Genomic DNA, 17,642 nt, shown 5'->3' with positions numbered 1-17,642 from the left:
GAGTTCAAACTCTGGATTCTGTTTGCAGGCGATTAGCGTATGTAGCCTATTTGCTATTCAGAGTTTTACATAGGCTTGTAATACGTACAAATCCAAGGTTGAGCTAAAAAAAAAATCTGCTGGTGTGCAGACTGAGCTGAAAGAAACCGTTCACAGCTAATTTTAATAAAACTCCCAACATTCTTTGTCCTTGGGAGGATAGTTGAAGTGCTCATAGCTCAGTAACGTTAGCGGAGGAGGAGCCCTCGGGAGCCCTGGTAAGGTGTGATGCTGAGGAGGAGCCCTCGGGAGCCCTGGTAAGGTGTGATGCTGAGGAGGAGCCCTCGGGAGCCCTGGTAAGGTGTGATGCTGAGGAGTGCAGCTTTTAGCAATCGTTTGTGAGATCGGGGCTCTTGACAGCACTCAGCTTAATGTCTCTGTATGTTGTTTTCTTTGTTTATTTTATTAAAGGAGCTGTCTCCCCATATTTGTCTTAGTAAAGTGTCACCTCCTGCTTCAGTTAGGTTGTAAGAAGAGACTGCAATGTCTGGCAGGCATTTCACTCCTTAAATTTAATGCAATCCTAGCACAGATATAGAACTTAGTGAAGCAGAAAAATGTCTCATAGGTGACACCATCAGTAGTCAGGCCTGTGTGATGCTACCTACACTAGCACTGTGAAGTTGCTTTTTGCTGAGGAGCCCAGCCTTTCAGCAGAGATGGTCCATGGGGCTGCCATGAAGCCACTCTGAGCTGAGTCACCTCTGAAACATTGCCATGGGTCATGGAGCCACCACTGTTGGCATAGGAGTTCACCCAGCCTTGTTGTTCGTGGTTATATCTTGTATTTGAAGGGACAGTTAGAGTCATAGAATCATAGAATCATTAGGGTTGAAAGGGACCTTTCAAGGCCATCCAGTCCAACCTCGCCCCGCCACAAGAAGCAGGGACATCTCCAACCAGATCAGGTTGCTCAGAGCCCCGTCCAACCTGGCCTTGAATGTTTCCAGGTATGGGGAATCCACCACCTCTCTGTGCAACCTGTGCCAGTGTTCTACCACCCTCACTGTAAAAAAAAAAAATTCCTAATATCTAATCTAAACCTACCTCACTCTGTTTTAAAACCATTACCCCTTGTCCTGTCACAACAGGCCCTGCTGAAGAGTTTTTCCCCATCTTTCCTGTAGGCCCCCTTTAGGCACTGGAAGGCTGCTCTAAGGTCTCCTCAGAGCCTCCTCTTCTCCAGGCTGAACAGCCCCAACTCTCTCAGCCTGTCCTCACAGGAGAGGTGCTCCAGCCCTCTGATCATCTTCATGGCCTCCTCTGGACCCTCTCCAACTGGTCCATGTCCTTCATATGGACAAAGGATGGCAAGAGAGCTGTTTGTGAAATATTCTTTTGATACCCAGCCCTCAAATTGTGGACCACTGTTGAGGAGGGCCATAAAAAGGTCCTGCTTCTACCCAAAATACCTTGGAAATTGGTCTCTGACCTGTCAATCGCAGCATGCCCCAGAGTGGCTTACTGGCTCCTTGACTCCACCATTGCAGAGAAGCTTTGTCAGCCTGGCTGCCAAAGTAGCCTTGAAACAAAACAATAATGAAAAAAAAGAATCCTGTTTATTCTGTGTTGTTTACTGGAATCAAGGCTCTAGTGGTCTGTTGTTTAAGCCTTAAGCCTCTGCAACAGAACTGCTGGAAGCCCTCTTCTGACACCAGGATCTCCAGGTGCAGCAGCATCCAGACCAGTGTGTCTGGGCAAGCCTTTTTTGGCAGGAATCCTCCTCAGTACAGAAAGGAACCAGCTGGAAAAGGTGAAAAATGGCTTGGCTAACCAGATCTTGCTCCTGTTGCTATTTGACTATGCTATGCCAGCCAATATATTTGGTTTCTGTATCCTAAAATGTGGTTTTCTTTCCTATTCTCCAAAACAGTTCTGAGAAAAGGTTATTTATTTTCCCAAGATATCAAAGAGCAAAAATTTTATTGTTCTTTCTTTTCATGTAATCCCAAATATTTTGATATAAAGGCTGTCAAAGGAAAAAGAGATGGAATCAGGAAGGATCACCCTTTAGATCTAAAGGTAACCCAGACAAGGATGACCTTTGGAGGAGAAATTAGTGTGTAGAATCTGTAGCCTTCCAGATATTTGCTTTCCCCCAGGAGGAAACAGGGGAAGAAGTGGTAGAGAAGGAATGTGCACTTGCAGACAGAATGATTCCAACTTACACCCTGCAAAAACTAAAGCAGCAGACAAGCCCGTTAACAACAATAAAGTCAATTTATTTGCTTTTTTTTCGATCTGTTAACCTCCTGTGCTATCAATAAGAAAAGTCCTGGAACACTGCCGGTTGAGTAGGTGTTCTGGGAGATTGCCTTCCCGAGGAGGGAGGCCGGCTGGTGGCCGGAGCACTGAGCCGCGGCTCTGCTGTGTCACAGCTCTGCTGTCCTCCAGAAAGCGCTTTGATATCCCTGGGGCCGTGTTCTTCAGTGAATGTAACAGCAGCTGCCATGACAACTTCTTATAAATAAAAGTGGGTTGAAAACAAAATAAATCTGAAGGGGCTTTGTGGCTGTAAAGTAAATCTAAGCTGCTCAAGAGATAATTTTTTTTCTAATCGGGGATGGCAGGAGTGATGTCTGGCTGTCGGGCGGCGCTGGGCGATGTGAGGGACTGACTGAGGAGCAGGAGCATGGGAGGAAAGCTGGGAAAACTTTACAGAACAGGCTTTGCACGCTCTTAATTCCAGGTTAGCAGCGCTAGGAGCTGCAGTCTCTGGTGGCCTTTGTTCTGTACAGCAACGGTCGTAGGCTGTGGTCTCGATGGAAGTTGTCTGTCCCAGGATACAATGCAGGACTGATGGATACAGGGAGTGATGCTGCTTGTTCTTCAGCCAGGGCTCTGCAGTCGCAAATGTGAAGGACTCTTCCTCATACCAAGACGCTACTGGACGCCTGTGGCGGAAGTCTTTTAAATATCTCCAGAGCCATGTGATCTTCCAGGGCACTTGTTCCAAGTGCGGTAAAGCAGAGCTGGAGAGGAGGAAAGCTGTCTAAGAAGCTGTTTCAATCCCAGGTTAATAGCAGCGCGAGCCTTCAATGTGTATCTGTTGGCGTGAGATCAGAGCAGTCAGCTATGTGATAGGAGCTGGGGCTGCACCACTGGCCTGTCGAGAAGTTTTGCAACACTTGGAGCAGTTTTCGTTCTGGTTTTTGGTAGTTGTTGTTTTGGTTTTTTTTTTAACTGTTACTGTATCATCAACTGCATTGTCACATCTGCTTCTGGATGAAGAGGAACACAAGAAAGAAATAGATATCTAGTCTATATTCTGCAGAGATACATGCAAAGAGGAAATAAGCATCTAATATTTCCTTGCTTAACCAACAGGCTGGAACTGAAAGAGCAGTATTTGCAGCCTGGCGTTTGATATAGGTATTTTTTCCTTCTGTAAATGGATGCCTTCACATATAGAATCCCATGAAGAAGTGAAAGATGAAAAAATTGTTAGGTAGCCGCTACAATCACAGACTTTGTCACAGGACTAAAAATACAATTATTATCCTGTTTAAAATGTTCTCCAGCCCTATATTAACAAAGAAAGGTCTCATGCTGTCCAGAGAAGTGTAGCTCCAGTTATTTCTGCTTACAAGTAGAGATCTCCTGTTCTGCATGTAAAGATAGATGAAGAAAGCATACCTCTGTGATATCTGAGAGCTACAAATTAGAATAGAGTCATCAGCTGGGTTTCATTATACTTTTAGACCTCGGAATTTAATATATATATGTTTTTAAGCTTGGAATTGTGACAGGGAACTGAAATGTGGCACCTAGAAAAATAGTTGTACCTACCTCCCCTCTCCTGTTTTTAAAGGTTTCTGCTCAAGAGAAGAAGTTATGGTTTCACTGATAGCTGTTCTACATTTTCTGAACAACTTTTTCAACCATGATTGCTAGATATGTGTCTCCTGAAACCCAGTTTCTTCCATCCAGTCTCCAGCCTTCCTAAACAGCAGGTTTTCTCCCTGTGGGTTACAACAAGCAGTAATATAGGGATGGTAATTTGTAGAGCTCAAAAGAGGTTATTTCCTTGATTTATTCCATGGAAAATGACTTAGCACACATCAGATTCCAACTTCTGCACTACCGAAGATGGGGAGAGGAAAATGTTGGTAAATCCTTTGGCTAACTTAAACTAAACATGAGGGGATGTGTTTTTGTGTAACTTTCCAATAGACTCTTCAACTTCTTCACAGAGGTTCTTCACTTAAGTCTTGCAGTAACATATGAAGTAGGAGTAATAATGATAATCCATTTATTGACAGTGTTTATAAATGCCATTTATAGCTGAATATTTTATGTGGAGTATGTAAGTAATTTTGATCTTAACTAATTATAAGAATAAGCAAATTAATATAGAAGCTTTTCTTTAAGGTCCTGCAGTGCCTGGTCCAGCCTCCATCAAATCTTGATAACAGTGTAATGTTAAACCAACAAGTTGCCTCTTCTTTTGGTTTTGAGATGTTTCCTTGTGTTTTCTTTTGCGAAGGAAGGTGATGTGAAACGCAGACGTCATAGCATGGCCATGAGGGTGACGTTACAGAGTTGGGTGCTTTGTAGTTTGGGCCTTTGTAGATACTTCCCATTGAATGTGCATAGATAGAGCCGGGAGCATCCTAACTCGTCATGAATACTTTGGTTTGTGGCCTAATGATTTGGGGCCAGCTTGGCCCAGCCTGGCTGCTGCTGCTTTTTTTTTTTTTTTTTCTTTCCAGCTTGGCATGAATTACTCCCATGTGCTTCAGTTCCAGTAATTCAATATTTTGTTCCTTATTTTTGTTTTTTGTTATGTAACCAGAATATTTTCAAACACTTGAAAGGATTATGCTTGAGTTATACACATTTTTGAGCATATTTTGGATTTAGTATGATTACACAATGATTTGATTAGACCTGAGGCTGCTCTGAATTCTGAAGGCAAGCAAGCCTTGCAAACTTCCCGGCCGATGCTAATTTTTAATTAAGCTCTATTTAATCTCAGATTAGGTTTATGTGAAATTGCTATTTATTTATGTTTGGAACTATTTTAAATGGGATGCAGATGTGGTGGTAGAGAAGCACTAAATCACTACATGGAAAGGGTGATGCCTTGCGTCTGGGAGGTTCCGCGCTGGGGAGGTATTTGTGACATTTAGCTCAAGGTTTGAGATCCAAGCCTCAGTTCTGCAGCACACAGCATTAGGCAACTCCATGCTTTTGCTCACAGAGTTACTCATTATCTACTTTTCTGATCAAACAGATGCTAAACTTGACACTAACATAATTTCCTTATGCATGTAGAAGGGAGTTCTAAAAACCCTCTAGCTGGAACACGGAGTAGCATAAACAGAACAGACGGCGGGAGGTAGAATATAATTGCAGTTTGTTTTTGTTAGTTAAAGATGAACATGTGTGCTTTTCTTATGGCTTTATTGTCTTCAGTCACGCAGAATTGGGTGCTCCTGTCCAATCTGTGCAAGTGAATTGGTAATTTCCTCCCCGAGCACCATGTCGCAGTTTTCTCCCTCTTTGTTATATAAGCTACGAATTTTTGAGAACAGCAACATTTTGTTTATTGCCATAAATACTCTCTAAACAAAGAATTTAAACCCCACTAAAGACAAGATAGGCCATTTGCTGAGCAAGTGGCTGTATTTAACCTGTAATTTCCTAGGCGTTTTTCTATGGGCTTTGGTTACCTCCCCTTGAAAGTTTATCACCAGACTTTTGACTTTGGCTGTGTAGGTGCTTTTTCACGGTGACGTAGTGCAAGTGCTGCTGAGGGCTCCCAATGGCTAGTTACTTACATCTGCCGTTGAGTTCCCAGCCAAGAAGAATGATCAGAGCCTGTGTTGTGGTTTACCAGCAATCACAATAGGTAAAGGAATTGGCTCTTCGGAAATAAAATCATGGGATGCTCTGATGGAAGGAAGAAGACATTAATATGGGACATCATTTTTTTTTTTCTTTGTCCTGGCAGGATCTCAGCTCATTTGCCATGCCCTTCTTGGACGGTGATGTGGAGAGCACAGACAAAAATGCTTCTCGCAAGGTAGGATATTTCCTAAGCTTCACCTTCACTGCAGTGGCTGAGTCCCTTGGTGGTAAATACAATTTATTAGGCTTTAAAAAGCTTGAGGTTGTATTCTTTCCTGCCATACTATTAACCTGTTGACAGTGATACCATAGGGCAAATACAGTGACTTTTGCAGACCATACTATGACAGTGCTTATGCAGGATGACCTGTAAATGATGTTAATCTCCAGTGATATTGCTTTAAATGCCACAGATGTTGTGTCTAACCCTGTTGTAATTCAATAAAGTGACATTGCATAACTGTATTCTCAGGAATATAGTTGGCTAACAAAATTTGTGGTGTTGCTACAGAAATATAGTGCCCAAAGAGGTGTTTGTGGCTGACAGCATTTTTCTGGAATTGCCTCCTGATGGTTGCTCTCTGGCTACAGGGGTTTTAACTGTTCTGTGTCCTTGATGTATCTGTCCTTGGCACTGGCAAAATAAGCTGCCTTCATTTGCTGAAGCCACAGCAGTAGAGTCTTCCCATAAGCAAGGTAGGAAGGTTCCTCCTCGATGTGGCATGAACTCAAGGTTGTCATTCTGGAGGCATTGCTATGATTTGGTTTTCTGATGGCCTGCTGTTGAATTAAACCAATATATTAATGGAGTTTGCTTGGTTTAAAATTATCAGGCAAGCATATTCAATGGATGACATTCGAGATGGTTATACAGCACCTACACAATCTTCAAAGCAATAAAAATTGTGGGTGGAATCTGTCATCTTCAGGTCCTGGCCTCATAACTTTCACAAAGCGTTAAAGTACAAGCTGGTCTGCTAAATGTAAGCCTCTTACCAGCTGTTATGTGCTTGGTGAAGAGGGATACTCTTCCAAACAGTAGATAACCCCAAAAGCTGATCTATAGCTACGCAGCAGACAAGGCTATGGACCTCTGTGAAGATTTAACCTGCTACAAGCCGTTTGTGAAAGAGTCTGCAGTTATAGTTCAAGGCAGATGAAGCAATAAATATCCCCTTAGTGAAGCTAATCTGCATCTAGAACAATCATAACTGAGCTGTGTTGACAGCACGAGTTTCTACTCCTTTGCACCTCACAGGAAGGGACAGCTGTTTCACAAAATTCTGCAATCCATCAGTAACTGAATATGTTTATAACATTGGCCTTGTTCTTTTCTGCGTTGGACCTTTTAAGACTGACGTAGGAGTCACTGACGCAGGGGAATTCTTGTAGATGCCAGGGAAGCTAAAATATGCAGTGTTAGCAAAAGGTGTTTGTTTGGTGGGTTTGAATAAAGTGAACAATGTGATGTTTTTGAAAAGGATTGTCATGCTGGAAGAAGGCAGAGGTTTCTAGCCAAAACTTGATTTTTCCATTTATCACCTCTTTTTCTCAAATAAAACTGAGAAAGTGGTATGAATCTAAGTCCTGAAGAAAAAAATATACCAAAGCTAATCTCACTCATGCATAGTATTACATGATATCTTTAATGACATCCACTTTACCATTTTTGAGGCCCTTGGTTTTTTTCTCTCACTGGTCTTGGGGCTCTCTTTGATGACTGTTTGTCTTGGGCACAACTGGAAGAACATTTCAGTAGTTGCCCCTTTTTGCAGCTTTGGTAAATGCTGAGGTTTTTTTCCCTAGACTTGAGTCAAGTTCTGCTTATGGAGGTGCAGTTCACTTTGGAATATTCATGCAACTGGGGCTTAACATCTGAAATGGCTTTTTTTTAACTGACCTTTTTGATTGAGTGTGTAAGACCCAGAGTTTTTTCTGACATCATACTTGGAGCTCCGTTCAACACATGCAACAAAGTGGTAAGAAGCCAACTGGCAGTGCCCAACTTCTGATAAGAAAGAGCTCAACTAGCAAAATCCATTGCCACATATCTCAGCCTAAATATAATTTTCTTCAATGTGAAGGATGTAATCTTTGCTGCTGGTGAATACTGCTGCAGTATTTTATTTAATTCTAACTAAACGTTTGCCAGTCCCTGCTGGTGCTACATCAAGAACTTCCCAACTTGCTGTTCACTTTCGAATGAGATGGGTTTTTTTTTTCCAAGTTTGAAATCAGAGTGATGTGTAACTTTTGTATATTAAAAGTCAATATTTCATCAGTAGCATAGCTTTTCGATTCACCACTCATGTTGGAGACTGGCAATTCATCAGGGATGTCTCTCTTCCTGCACTTAACCCTTCTGTCACCTGGGCTATAGATCAAGACAGGGGAGAGTAGTTCACAACGTGTCTTTCCAATCTACCATTAATTTCATCCTCCTATTCTTTGTGAAAGGCTTTTAGAAACTATATTACCATTTTTCACAGAGATCCTCAGCACTTTACCATGCAAGTGTCTCTCAATCATTATCCTGTGACAACAAACCTCATTACACAGCTAGGAAACTCAAGCGCAGAATTATTTGTTTAGGTTCACAGAGGAATTTTTTGGCAGCAGTGGGAATGTGGCACATATTTCCTGAAGGTTAGCCTTAATTACTTCTCATTTACATGGCTACTATTATAAAAGATGCGTTCTTCTTTTCTTTGTGACTGATGGCAGGAAGGGGATAGGGATAGTTTTCACCTTCCTCAGCTGAAGATGGAGAATATAATATTCTGAAGACTTGCATAGAAGGTTTTGGCGTGATGTGATGGAGAAAGGTAGCTCTTGTGCCTTTGGCGGGTGTTCTGACACTTCTTATTGCCTGATAAAGTACCTTAATACTTGTACTGGTAGCTTTGTCTAAAACAACTGGTGTTGCTGATTGCCCCATGCTCAAAGCTAGAACTCTCCAGAAATGGCTTGAATCCTTCTCGCAGAAAGACCTTAGAGGATCATGAAATACAGCACTATAGACAAGGATAACCCTGAGCTAAGAAGCAATTAGATTTATTGGATTTCCTCGGTCTGGGAAAAGACAGTGGAAAAGAGGCAATTTAGAGATCTGGAAAATAATTAATGATGTGGAGCATAATTCAGAAAATAATTCTGGTGTGCTGTGGCAGGGCAGCCATCAGGGATGAGTACCCCTCTGCACCCAAACGACTCTATCAGTTTTAGAGCACCTTGAATGCTTATAGATCCTTCATCTAAAATGTAGGTTAAAGGATAAGGTGTGGAAATTATAGGAAACCTATAGCCATGGCTTTCTACGGAAAGCCCGGGATTGTGAATTATTAGAGAGAAGAAAATGACGTAAGAAGAAAATTGTCCATGGGGAGGCAGCTAGCAAATTTTAGGTGGAGGAGGGAACAGGAGGAAGAAGAGAAGTTTGGAGAATAGTATTGATCAATTCCTTTATGGAAATAATAGAATTGTCATAAAAATATAGAAGAAAGCTTAGAAAATAAGTGATACATTAGAAGTTATTTTCTCTACCTAGGGAAAAAGCTGGGGAGATGTTTATCTTAGATGATAGTGATGACTGTCATGTTAATGACTGAAGTGTATTTAAAGCAGAAGATGCTAAAGCTAGACATTTTAAAATTAAATCCAAACAACTCTGATAAAACACCCTTGAATTAATTGGCACAGCTTTCTCTGACTAGTGCTGATTTTAAATAAATCTTGGAGCACAGCTGAAGTTCCAAAAGACTGCAAAAAAAGCAATTACTGTGTTAATATTTACAATGTTTGCAATTAGGATAATTGACAGGTTTGTCAGTCTAACATTAGTCCTGGGCAAAACAATGAACTCTCTAATGCTGGATAGTTAATGATGCCATTAGAATAGACTTATTTGGATTGGAATTCATGGTAAACAGTTCTTATTGAACAAATGTGGGGTTTAAAATGAATTATAAATTTGGTTGGAAAATGCCGTAGTGGCAGTGTCATGTGTATAAAAAAATAGCACAAGACATTTTGATTTAAGAAACTGGAATGATACTGAATAAACATGGAGCCTAGTAAATGAATAAAACCCTGGCTGATAAAATAAATTGAGACTCATCAGTAGAAAATTTTGTTTCTGGGCAGACAAAACTTTCTGTTGCTATACTGTATCATATTTTATCAGTGACTTGAAAGAAATACTGACTCATTACTCATACAATTTGTAGTTCATACAAAGGTGAGGAGGAAGAGAGTGGTAAATTCTGAGCTGGAAACTCTCCAATGCAGGATGACCTGAGTCACCTAAAACACATTTTGCAAACAAACAGCCCATTTCAGTTTGACCAAAGTGAGATCAGTTATGCCTGGGATTAAATAATGCAGACTTTATTGTCACAAAGGTTCGATTAGATTTTGAGAATAGCTGTAGGTAATCAGCTCTATGTGAATTCTGGGCGTGACACGGTGGTTAAAGGATTAGTTTGGTTTTTGGATGTATGAACAAAGGAATAGGGTGAAAAGCAGAGGTTTTGTTATGACTACGTTTGGCACTGACTCCCAGCTCTGCTATCAGTAATGCAGGAAAGTGTTCTGAAAAATTAGTATCAGAAAACATCCAAGGAGTGACTCTGTTATTGAAGGACTCCAAGGATTGCTTTATCCTGCTTCTGATCCCAGCACTGTTTTTTTTTTTTGTCCAGTGACTCATGGGAATTGCACAAGCCACCCCTGGAGCAGGGATGAGAAGCAAAAATTATGCCATTTTTACCCCCCCCCCCCCTTCACTGGATAATAAATCTTCTTTTGATTATTTTTTTCCAGCCTTTTAATTATCCATTTCTTTATGAGCAGTGAGGATGGGGTGTGTGTCCTGGATGGTGTCACAGCCTTGGCATGGGGCACCTGCAGTGGATGCAGTGATCCTCAGGGCAAGGACGCGTGTGCACTGCCTTGTGCATGGCTCCTTCCCGTCTCCTGCTTTGAAATAAATGCAGTTAAGGGTTAGGAAGTGGACTGAGAGCCAACCCTGCGCTCACCTTTCATCAAGCCTACTCCTGCCTTCAAGCAGCCCTGCTCGCCGTTAGAAACCTAACACCGACCGTTCATACAGCAATGCAGAGCTGTCAGAGCCTGCCAGAGCAGCCAGGGACATCCCATTGTATTTTAAGTTGGGGAAGTGTCATTGTACTTTAGTTTTGGGAAGTGACATCTCTGATCCCATAAAATAGGCTGTCATCTCAATTGTTACTGCTCATGCAGAACCAAGGGAACTAGTGGTGGTGAATGTGACCACATGGTGCCTGGGAGAGTAAGTCCTTCATTACCTTTCAGTCTAATGAAGTCAGCTCTTGTGTTTCTGTGAGCTCTTTTATTCCAGCAGAATGAGAGAATCATCCAATTAACTTTATCAAAGGGCTTTTTTATTGAGATTCAGTGGAAGGGCAGGAAACAAGTGCAGACATCTATCTGGTGTATCGTCTCTAATTGTGTTTACTGTCCCTGTCAAGGATGGTAGGAGGCAATTCCTTTTCTGTTATTTGCCTTTCAAACTTTTTTTTTTTTTAAGTGATGAGGCAAAATAAAGGTCAAATAACTCACTGTTGTGAAAGCAAACAGAACTCAAATGTCCTAACTATTCAGAGCTGGAGAAGGAACGGAGCTCAGGGGTGTTTAATAACTTTCACTTATATTCAGAAGTATTTTGAAAGGCTGTTTAGCTTGAGCCCATACATATTCCAGACAAGTTTGTTTTCAGACTGTTCTGAAAAATGAATCTAAATTCTTCTGAACCAGAGCCAGAGATTTTTCAGGGAGGGCATCCTCTGGGGAAGGTTGTGTGCCCAAGAAAGGACGTGTTGCTGGAGCACCCTGGCAAGGAAGCAGAGGAGCAGAGGAGATGGCTGCAAAGAGGTGCTGTGGCAAGGACACAGGCGGTGCCTGGGTTCCCCCAGCTCCAACACAGCCTGTGTTTGTGGTCAGGGTCATCTCAGCTGAGCTCATTCATTTTTCTGGGAATGTCGCTTTGGCAGGACACTTGAGTTCCTTGCAGTTAAGTGGTCCTTAAATTCTGGATTTGGGAGTAGAAATGACTTCATTTGGTAAAATGGAGGGATCTGATTCTCAATACAAAGCACGGGAAATAAAACTACAGGGTTGGGAAAATTTCTGCCTGTGAGTGAGAAGAGGCAGGTCTGAGATGGATGGTGTATGGATGACAAGAGACTGGTTTGTGTTGAAGCATGAATAGTTTGATCTCTTAGCACATTGCATTGGGGATTATCATATGGTAGTGATTAAATTTTTTAAATAACACTTTAGTCTTTCTTGTAAAATAAGATGCAGAATTGTGAGTCAGGTAAGAAAACAGTTGAAGGGAAAGATGGCAAGCTAGTATTGAAAGGACAACTGTTGGGTGGAGGGACAGAACTGGTGGGGTTTCCCCAAGCCCAGTCCTTGGACTGATCTTTGCTAGTAAAGCTGAGGTGAAAAATAGAAGCATTCTAACCAAATTTGTTGATTATGCAAAGACAGGTGTTTTTTTTCATCATAGGGAAGGACCTTATACACAAAGACCTGGATGATTCTTGACAGCACAAGATACAAGGTTGTTCACCTGGGATATGTCAACAGGAGCAATAAACAAAAGAGGTCAAGGACTGTTTGCTTAGCCTGGAGATGAAGGGCTTGAACACAGTTCTGTTGCAGAGTCAGACTCTTGCACACACTAAAGCAAGGTGGCCACATGCAACCTGGGACTGTCCCTGACTTGTGCTCTCCCCGAGCCCAGGCGGCATCCGAGGAGTGCCCATGGCACATCCCCATCAGATGGCGAGTCAGCAGGGAAGCCGTATGGACCACTGCTTGATGGTTTGAGGCTGTGTTCAGCTGTTTCATTCACTGGCATGGGGTATTCTGGGACTGGTAGTGGTTTATGTTGGCATTTTGTCATCTAGGAGTTTATCTGTTGAAAATGAAGATGTGGGTCTGCTGGTCCATCACAGGATGGCTCTGAGCCATTAATGTGTGTAGCTGGGAGAAAGGAGGAAGAGATTAGGAAGAGAGAAAGATCCCTGTGTCCAGGTGAAATGACAAGGGGAGCTCTGAGGATGCTGTTTCTTGATCTGAAATCTTCTAGAGCTGCCCAGCTCAGGGCAAGTGCCAAGATATCACTTTACATTTTATTCAAAAAATTGAAAGTAAGTCTGCTAGATGCCAAGCACTGTAAGACACGTCTCATTTTGTGGCTTTATTTTCAGCAGTGCCAGTTCTGCATGTGTTTTAGGAGCCTGCCTAAGATCATTTGGTGTATACAATAGCAAAACCTCTCCCTGGTCCCCAGCTGAGGATCCTTTTGTGCTCTGAAGCATGAAAACTGGTAGCATCTTACAGCGTTTTAGGATATATTTTACTCAGTAAGGTAACTTTTTTTAAAATCACAGATTCATAGAATAGTTTGGGTTGGAAGGGACCTTTAAAGGTCATCTAGTCCACCCGCCCCCCCACAAGAAGCAGGGAAATTAGCTGAACAGTCTTCAGACTTAGAGGATTTTTTTCAATTTGTTTGATTAGATCTTATTTGTGCATTGATTTGTATTGTACTTGCATTGTGTGTTTGGATTCCTTATCTCCAAAAGGCCGATTATCCGGTCAGGGTCAAACGAGCCGTATCTCCGTATGCGTTTATTAGGTGTGTTTTATATTTCTGTCCATTCTCACTTTACTGCTTTTCCTGGACCACCACAAACTGATGTACAAGCATTATTAATGTGAGAAACCACGATGCAAGACTTTTTTTTTGTTTTTGCTGCTACAGCTCAGCTAGAGGAATAGTTATCTTTCCAAAGCACATGTGGGAGTTTTCTGCCCACCTGCCTGTCATAGCTTCAGGATATGAGTCTAAAACCCATGAAGAATAGGCAGATGATCCATCTCGCTGTGTAACCTGCCTCCAGCACCACTGCTGGAGTCGTCACACCGACTCTGCGTAGAATGATGCGGTTTATTCCACAGCACAGATTCTTCCGCATTCCCAGCTAAAGCATGACAATTAACATTGCCTTGTGACTCCTGTATACGCTGTGATAACTGTTATTGCTGCTGATTTTACTCATAGAAGTGCCTAATCGTCTTTTAAAACTCACAATCCATTAGCCTCAAACAATATTCTAAGAAAGCAACCCTTTTGTAATTCCCAAAGCAAAATCACAGGTATTTATCTGCTCAAATGGTGGGTGTAACCTGTGTATAATTAACGCGTGGAGCGGCTGGGGGAGAATTTGATGTAGTAATTTCCTTTAATTTAGTAGCATGCACATGTGTATTTAGCAGCGTGCCCCTGGTGCTCCGACAATTAGCTAATTCATCTGCCTGGCACGATGGAGAGAAAGCAACCAGTTGTTATTCTAATAAATAAAAACATCTCACTGTTACTGCTAAAAAATGGAGAACAATTTGCTTTCATGTCTATCTTGTGCACACAAGGGAATACTGACGCGATGTGACAAATTGTTGCGTGACATTTTACATTTCTAGAATTGCTTTAACGCGTGAAGATGCCATAGTCTTTTCAAAGTGTCTCTATCAGTGTGTCGTTTTAAGCAAGCAAGCATGCAAAACATGCAAAAAAGATAACGTGAAATATTAAGGGTGGCACCGGAATTGAGTCCTTCCCTCAGCTTTACAAATGTCATGGCCTGTCACTTTAGGAAAAATTATAATTAAATTGCCATCCTGGAAGCAGTCCTAAATTACGGCAGTAGTGGCAGATTGGTATTATGATTAAAATGAAATGGAAAATATTCTTACTCCCTGATTGCAGGCGGTAGGTTTGGCAACAGACCTGTTTAAATCACAATGCAAAAGAAGGTGCCGTTGCGCTAGCTGATTGTTTCCTGGACTATGTAGTTGTGAAGGGAACAACATATAAGTAGTCTCAGATTATTTACAGATTATATTTTATTAAGGTTAATGGTGTTTTATGAAAAAGCTACCACTTTGGGCCTATCTACCCATGACAAAAGTGCTATTTGTATAGTAATTTACTTATAGTATGGTTATTATTCCAGGTCTCAGTCGAGGGACTGTGCGCTGTTATTCTTGATAAATACTCACCGGGAGACGTCTGTGTGCCAGAGGGCTTGGAGTGGGAATAAAGGAGATACAGCTGAGTAGATGTGTAATATGAAATCAGTTTCTGAGATTGCACACAGAACCCGTGACAGAGCTGGGAGGTAAACCTGAGGCTCAGGGCACTGCATTAAGCGTGAAACACTACTTTTTTCTTCTCTCATGGATACTGTCAGAATGTTTGGTACCCAGTGCTTCAATTAGAATTGATTTGTGCTTTCCAAAAATGTCCCCTTGAGGGCAACTGCTCCCCTAAATTCATCTGCAAAAGGACAGGTATATTTTTGAGATATTTTTGTCCATGCTGTCAAAAATAAGTGTGCAGGTATAAAAAGCAGTTGTGCCTCTTACCAGCCATCTCTGTGCTGCACAGTGGAGCACAGAGCGGAATTCATCAGCTGTCCAGGGCTGTGCCAACGCAGCTCCCTGCTCCTCCTAGTGACCCACACTGTTTGTATCCATCTCCCAGCCCAAGTGCCTTGTAGGTTACAAACCTTCCCAAATGAGAGACAGGGCTCTCTGTTCCCATGGAGCAGGACCCATTCCAGCTCTGTCTCGTCCCAAGTGGAAAGAGGAACTGGCCCAAAATGCGTGTGCAGGAGACAGAAAGGGTTACGAGAAGTGGGATCCTGTGTTATGGAGGGAGCAGCTGTTTGGCCATCGTGCTGCTCATGTGTATTTCTACAAGTCTTTTGGAGCTGTGGCTAAACATTATTTTGAGAAGGGAGTTAATTGCTTACATGCTTTAAACTCAACTGACCATTTTTAGCTGGATGCATATACACAAGCCCTTTACTGACCCAAAAGAGGGCATTTGTACCTTTGAGGCTTTCTTTGATCTCTTTTCATCTATATCATTCTGTCGTAGTTCAGCCCCGATCAGGACCAGACTACGCAGTCTCTCTCTCGCTCCCCCCACCCTCCGAGAGAAGAGGGGGAGATGATATAAGAAAAACGGCTCAAGGTTTGAGATAAGGACGGGGAGAAATCCTTAAAGTTACCGTCACGGGCAAAACAGACTCGACTTGGGGAAAACTATTCATTTATTTCTAAAATTAGCAGGAGAATGAGACAGGGAACAAGATAACCTCCCCCCACCCCTCCCTCTTCCCGGGCTTAACATTATCTCTACTACCTTCCCCTCCCGAGCGGCACGGGCGGGGGAAAGGGAATGGGGGTCGCGGTCAGTTCATGACGCGTTGTTTTACGCCGCTGTATCATCGTCGGGGGAAGAACTCCTCGCATTCCTCCTCTGCTCCAGCGTGGGGTCCCTCCCACGGGCCACAGTCCTTCGTGAAACTGCTCCAGCGTGGGTCATCTCTTCCACGGGGTGCAGTCCCTCTAGAACAGCTGTCCCAGCGGGCCCTCCACGGGCCACAGCCTCCTTCAGGCCTCCACCTGCTCTGGCGTGGGGTCCTCCCCAGGCTGCAGGTGGATCTCTGCCCCTCCGTGGATCTCCATGGGCTGCAGGGGGACAACCTGCTCCACCATGGTCTTCACCACGAGTTGCAGAGGAATCTTGGCCAGGAGCTGCATTACTCCTCCCCCTCCTTCTTCACTGACCTTGGCGTCTGCAGCCGTTCCTCACAACAGGCTGGTAGATGTCTCTCAGGATCCTTTTTACATCTTATTCACTTCTCATCTCCTCTCCACTTCTTGCAGCCGGGCCGGGCCGAGTTGGGCCCAGTCGGCTGCCCGGCGGGAGGCCAGGGGGTGAGGCCTGCAAGGCCCATGAGGCTCGCGCCTCCCCCTCTCTGCCCCCCGCTCAGCTGCTTCACATCTTCTCCTCTTCTTTTTCCTGTTTTCCCCTACTTAAATACGTTATCGCAGAGGCGTTATTACGGGACATTCTACTACCAATTGGCTTGGCCTTGGCCAGCAGCGGGTCCGCCCTAGGCCCGGCCGAGTCCACTGAACAAAGGGGAGCGACTTCTAGCAGTTTCCTACAGAAGCTGCCACCTTAGGCCCCCCCTCACTAACAAAACCAGAACACATTCTAATAAAATACATTATTTTTCTGTACAATGACCCCCATAGCAACAAAACCCACACCTAACTAGACTGGCGCCTATCCAGTGTACCTGGCATCTTCGCAGGTAGAAGTTGCTGTCTGCTCCCATTTGTTTTGCGTAATTGAGAAGAAAGAAGTAGGCATGCAAAGGGCTTGAAACTCCATGGCCCACCATACCCATGGGCACATACACCGTGGCCTTTGCTTATATGTTCCCTGGAGACCTGAAACCCACCACTGCCTTGTGCCGGGAACAGAGCCCTTCATTCATGAAGGCTGAAAAAGCGGCCTCATGCCCACAGAAGTACTTTGTGCATCCAGAAGGAAGTAAACTCTACATATAGCCCAGGCACAGGCAAATCCCACAGAACTTTTGGGTCAGCTTCTGTTAATTGTATGCGGAGAGAATTTAATCTTTGCTCCTTTTTTTGTTTGTTTTTCTGGGTTTTTTTCCTCCCTTTGCTGGGCAAGGCCGCACAGTGCAGTACTGTGTTGTGCACGGATAGTCACGCTAGCTGGAAAGCCAGCACAGGTCCCAGAAGAGATACAGCTCTTAGAAAGGTTAGAGGCTTGGCTAATTAATGGCAATGTCACCGCTCTAAAATGGTTCCTC

At 43.2% G+C, this 17,642-nt stretch overlaps 1 protein-coding gene across 2 annotated transcripts in view; it reads left to right on the top strand.

Moving 5' to 3' along the window:
- The window catches only part of PRKAG2 (protein kinase AMP-activated non-catalytic subunit gamma 2), a 221,023-nt gene that overhangs the window by 59,735 nt on the left and 143,646 nt on the right, over positions 1–17,642 (top strand). For both annotated transcript variants that reach the window (XM_086741804.1, XM_086741805.1), the window contains exon 2: positions 5,996–6,067. In XM_086741804.1, the coding sequence (XP_086597930.1) occupies positions 5,996–6,067 (72 nt within the window). The remainder of the gene's footprint in view (positions 1–5,995; positions 6,068–17,642) is intronic.

This window comes from Chlamydotis macqueenii, chromosome 2 (assembly GCF_036417535.1).
Source record: "Chlamydotis macqueenii isolate bChlMac1 chromosome 2, bChlMac1.mat, whole genome shotgun sequence".
NCBI classification, from domain to species: Eukaryota; Metazoa; Chordata; class Aves; order Otidiformes; family Otididae; genus Chlamydotis; species Chlamydotis macqueenii.
This window is presented reverse-complemented; position numbering and strand designations above follow the sequence as displayed.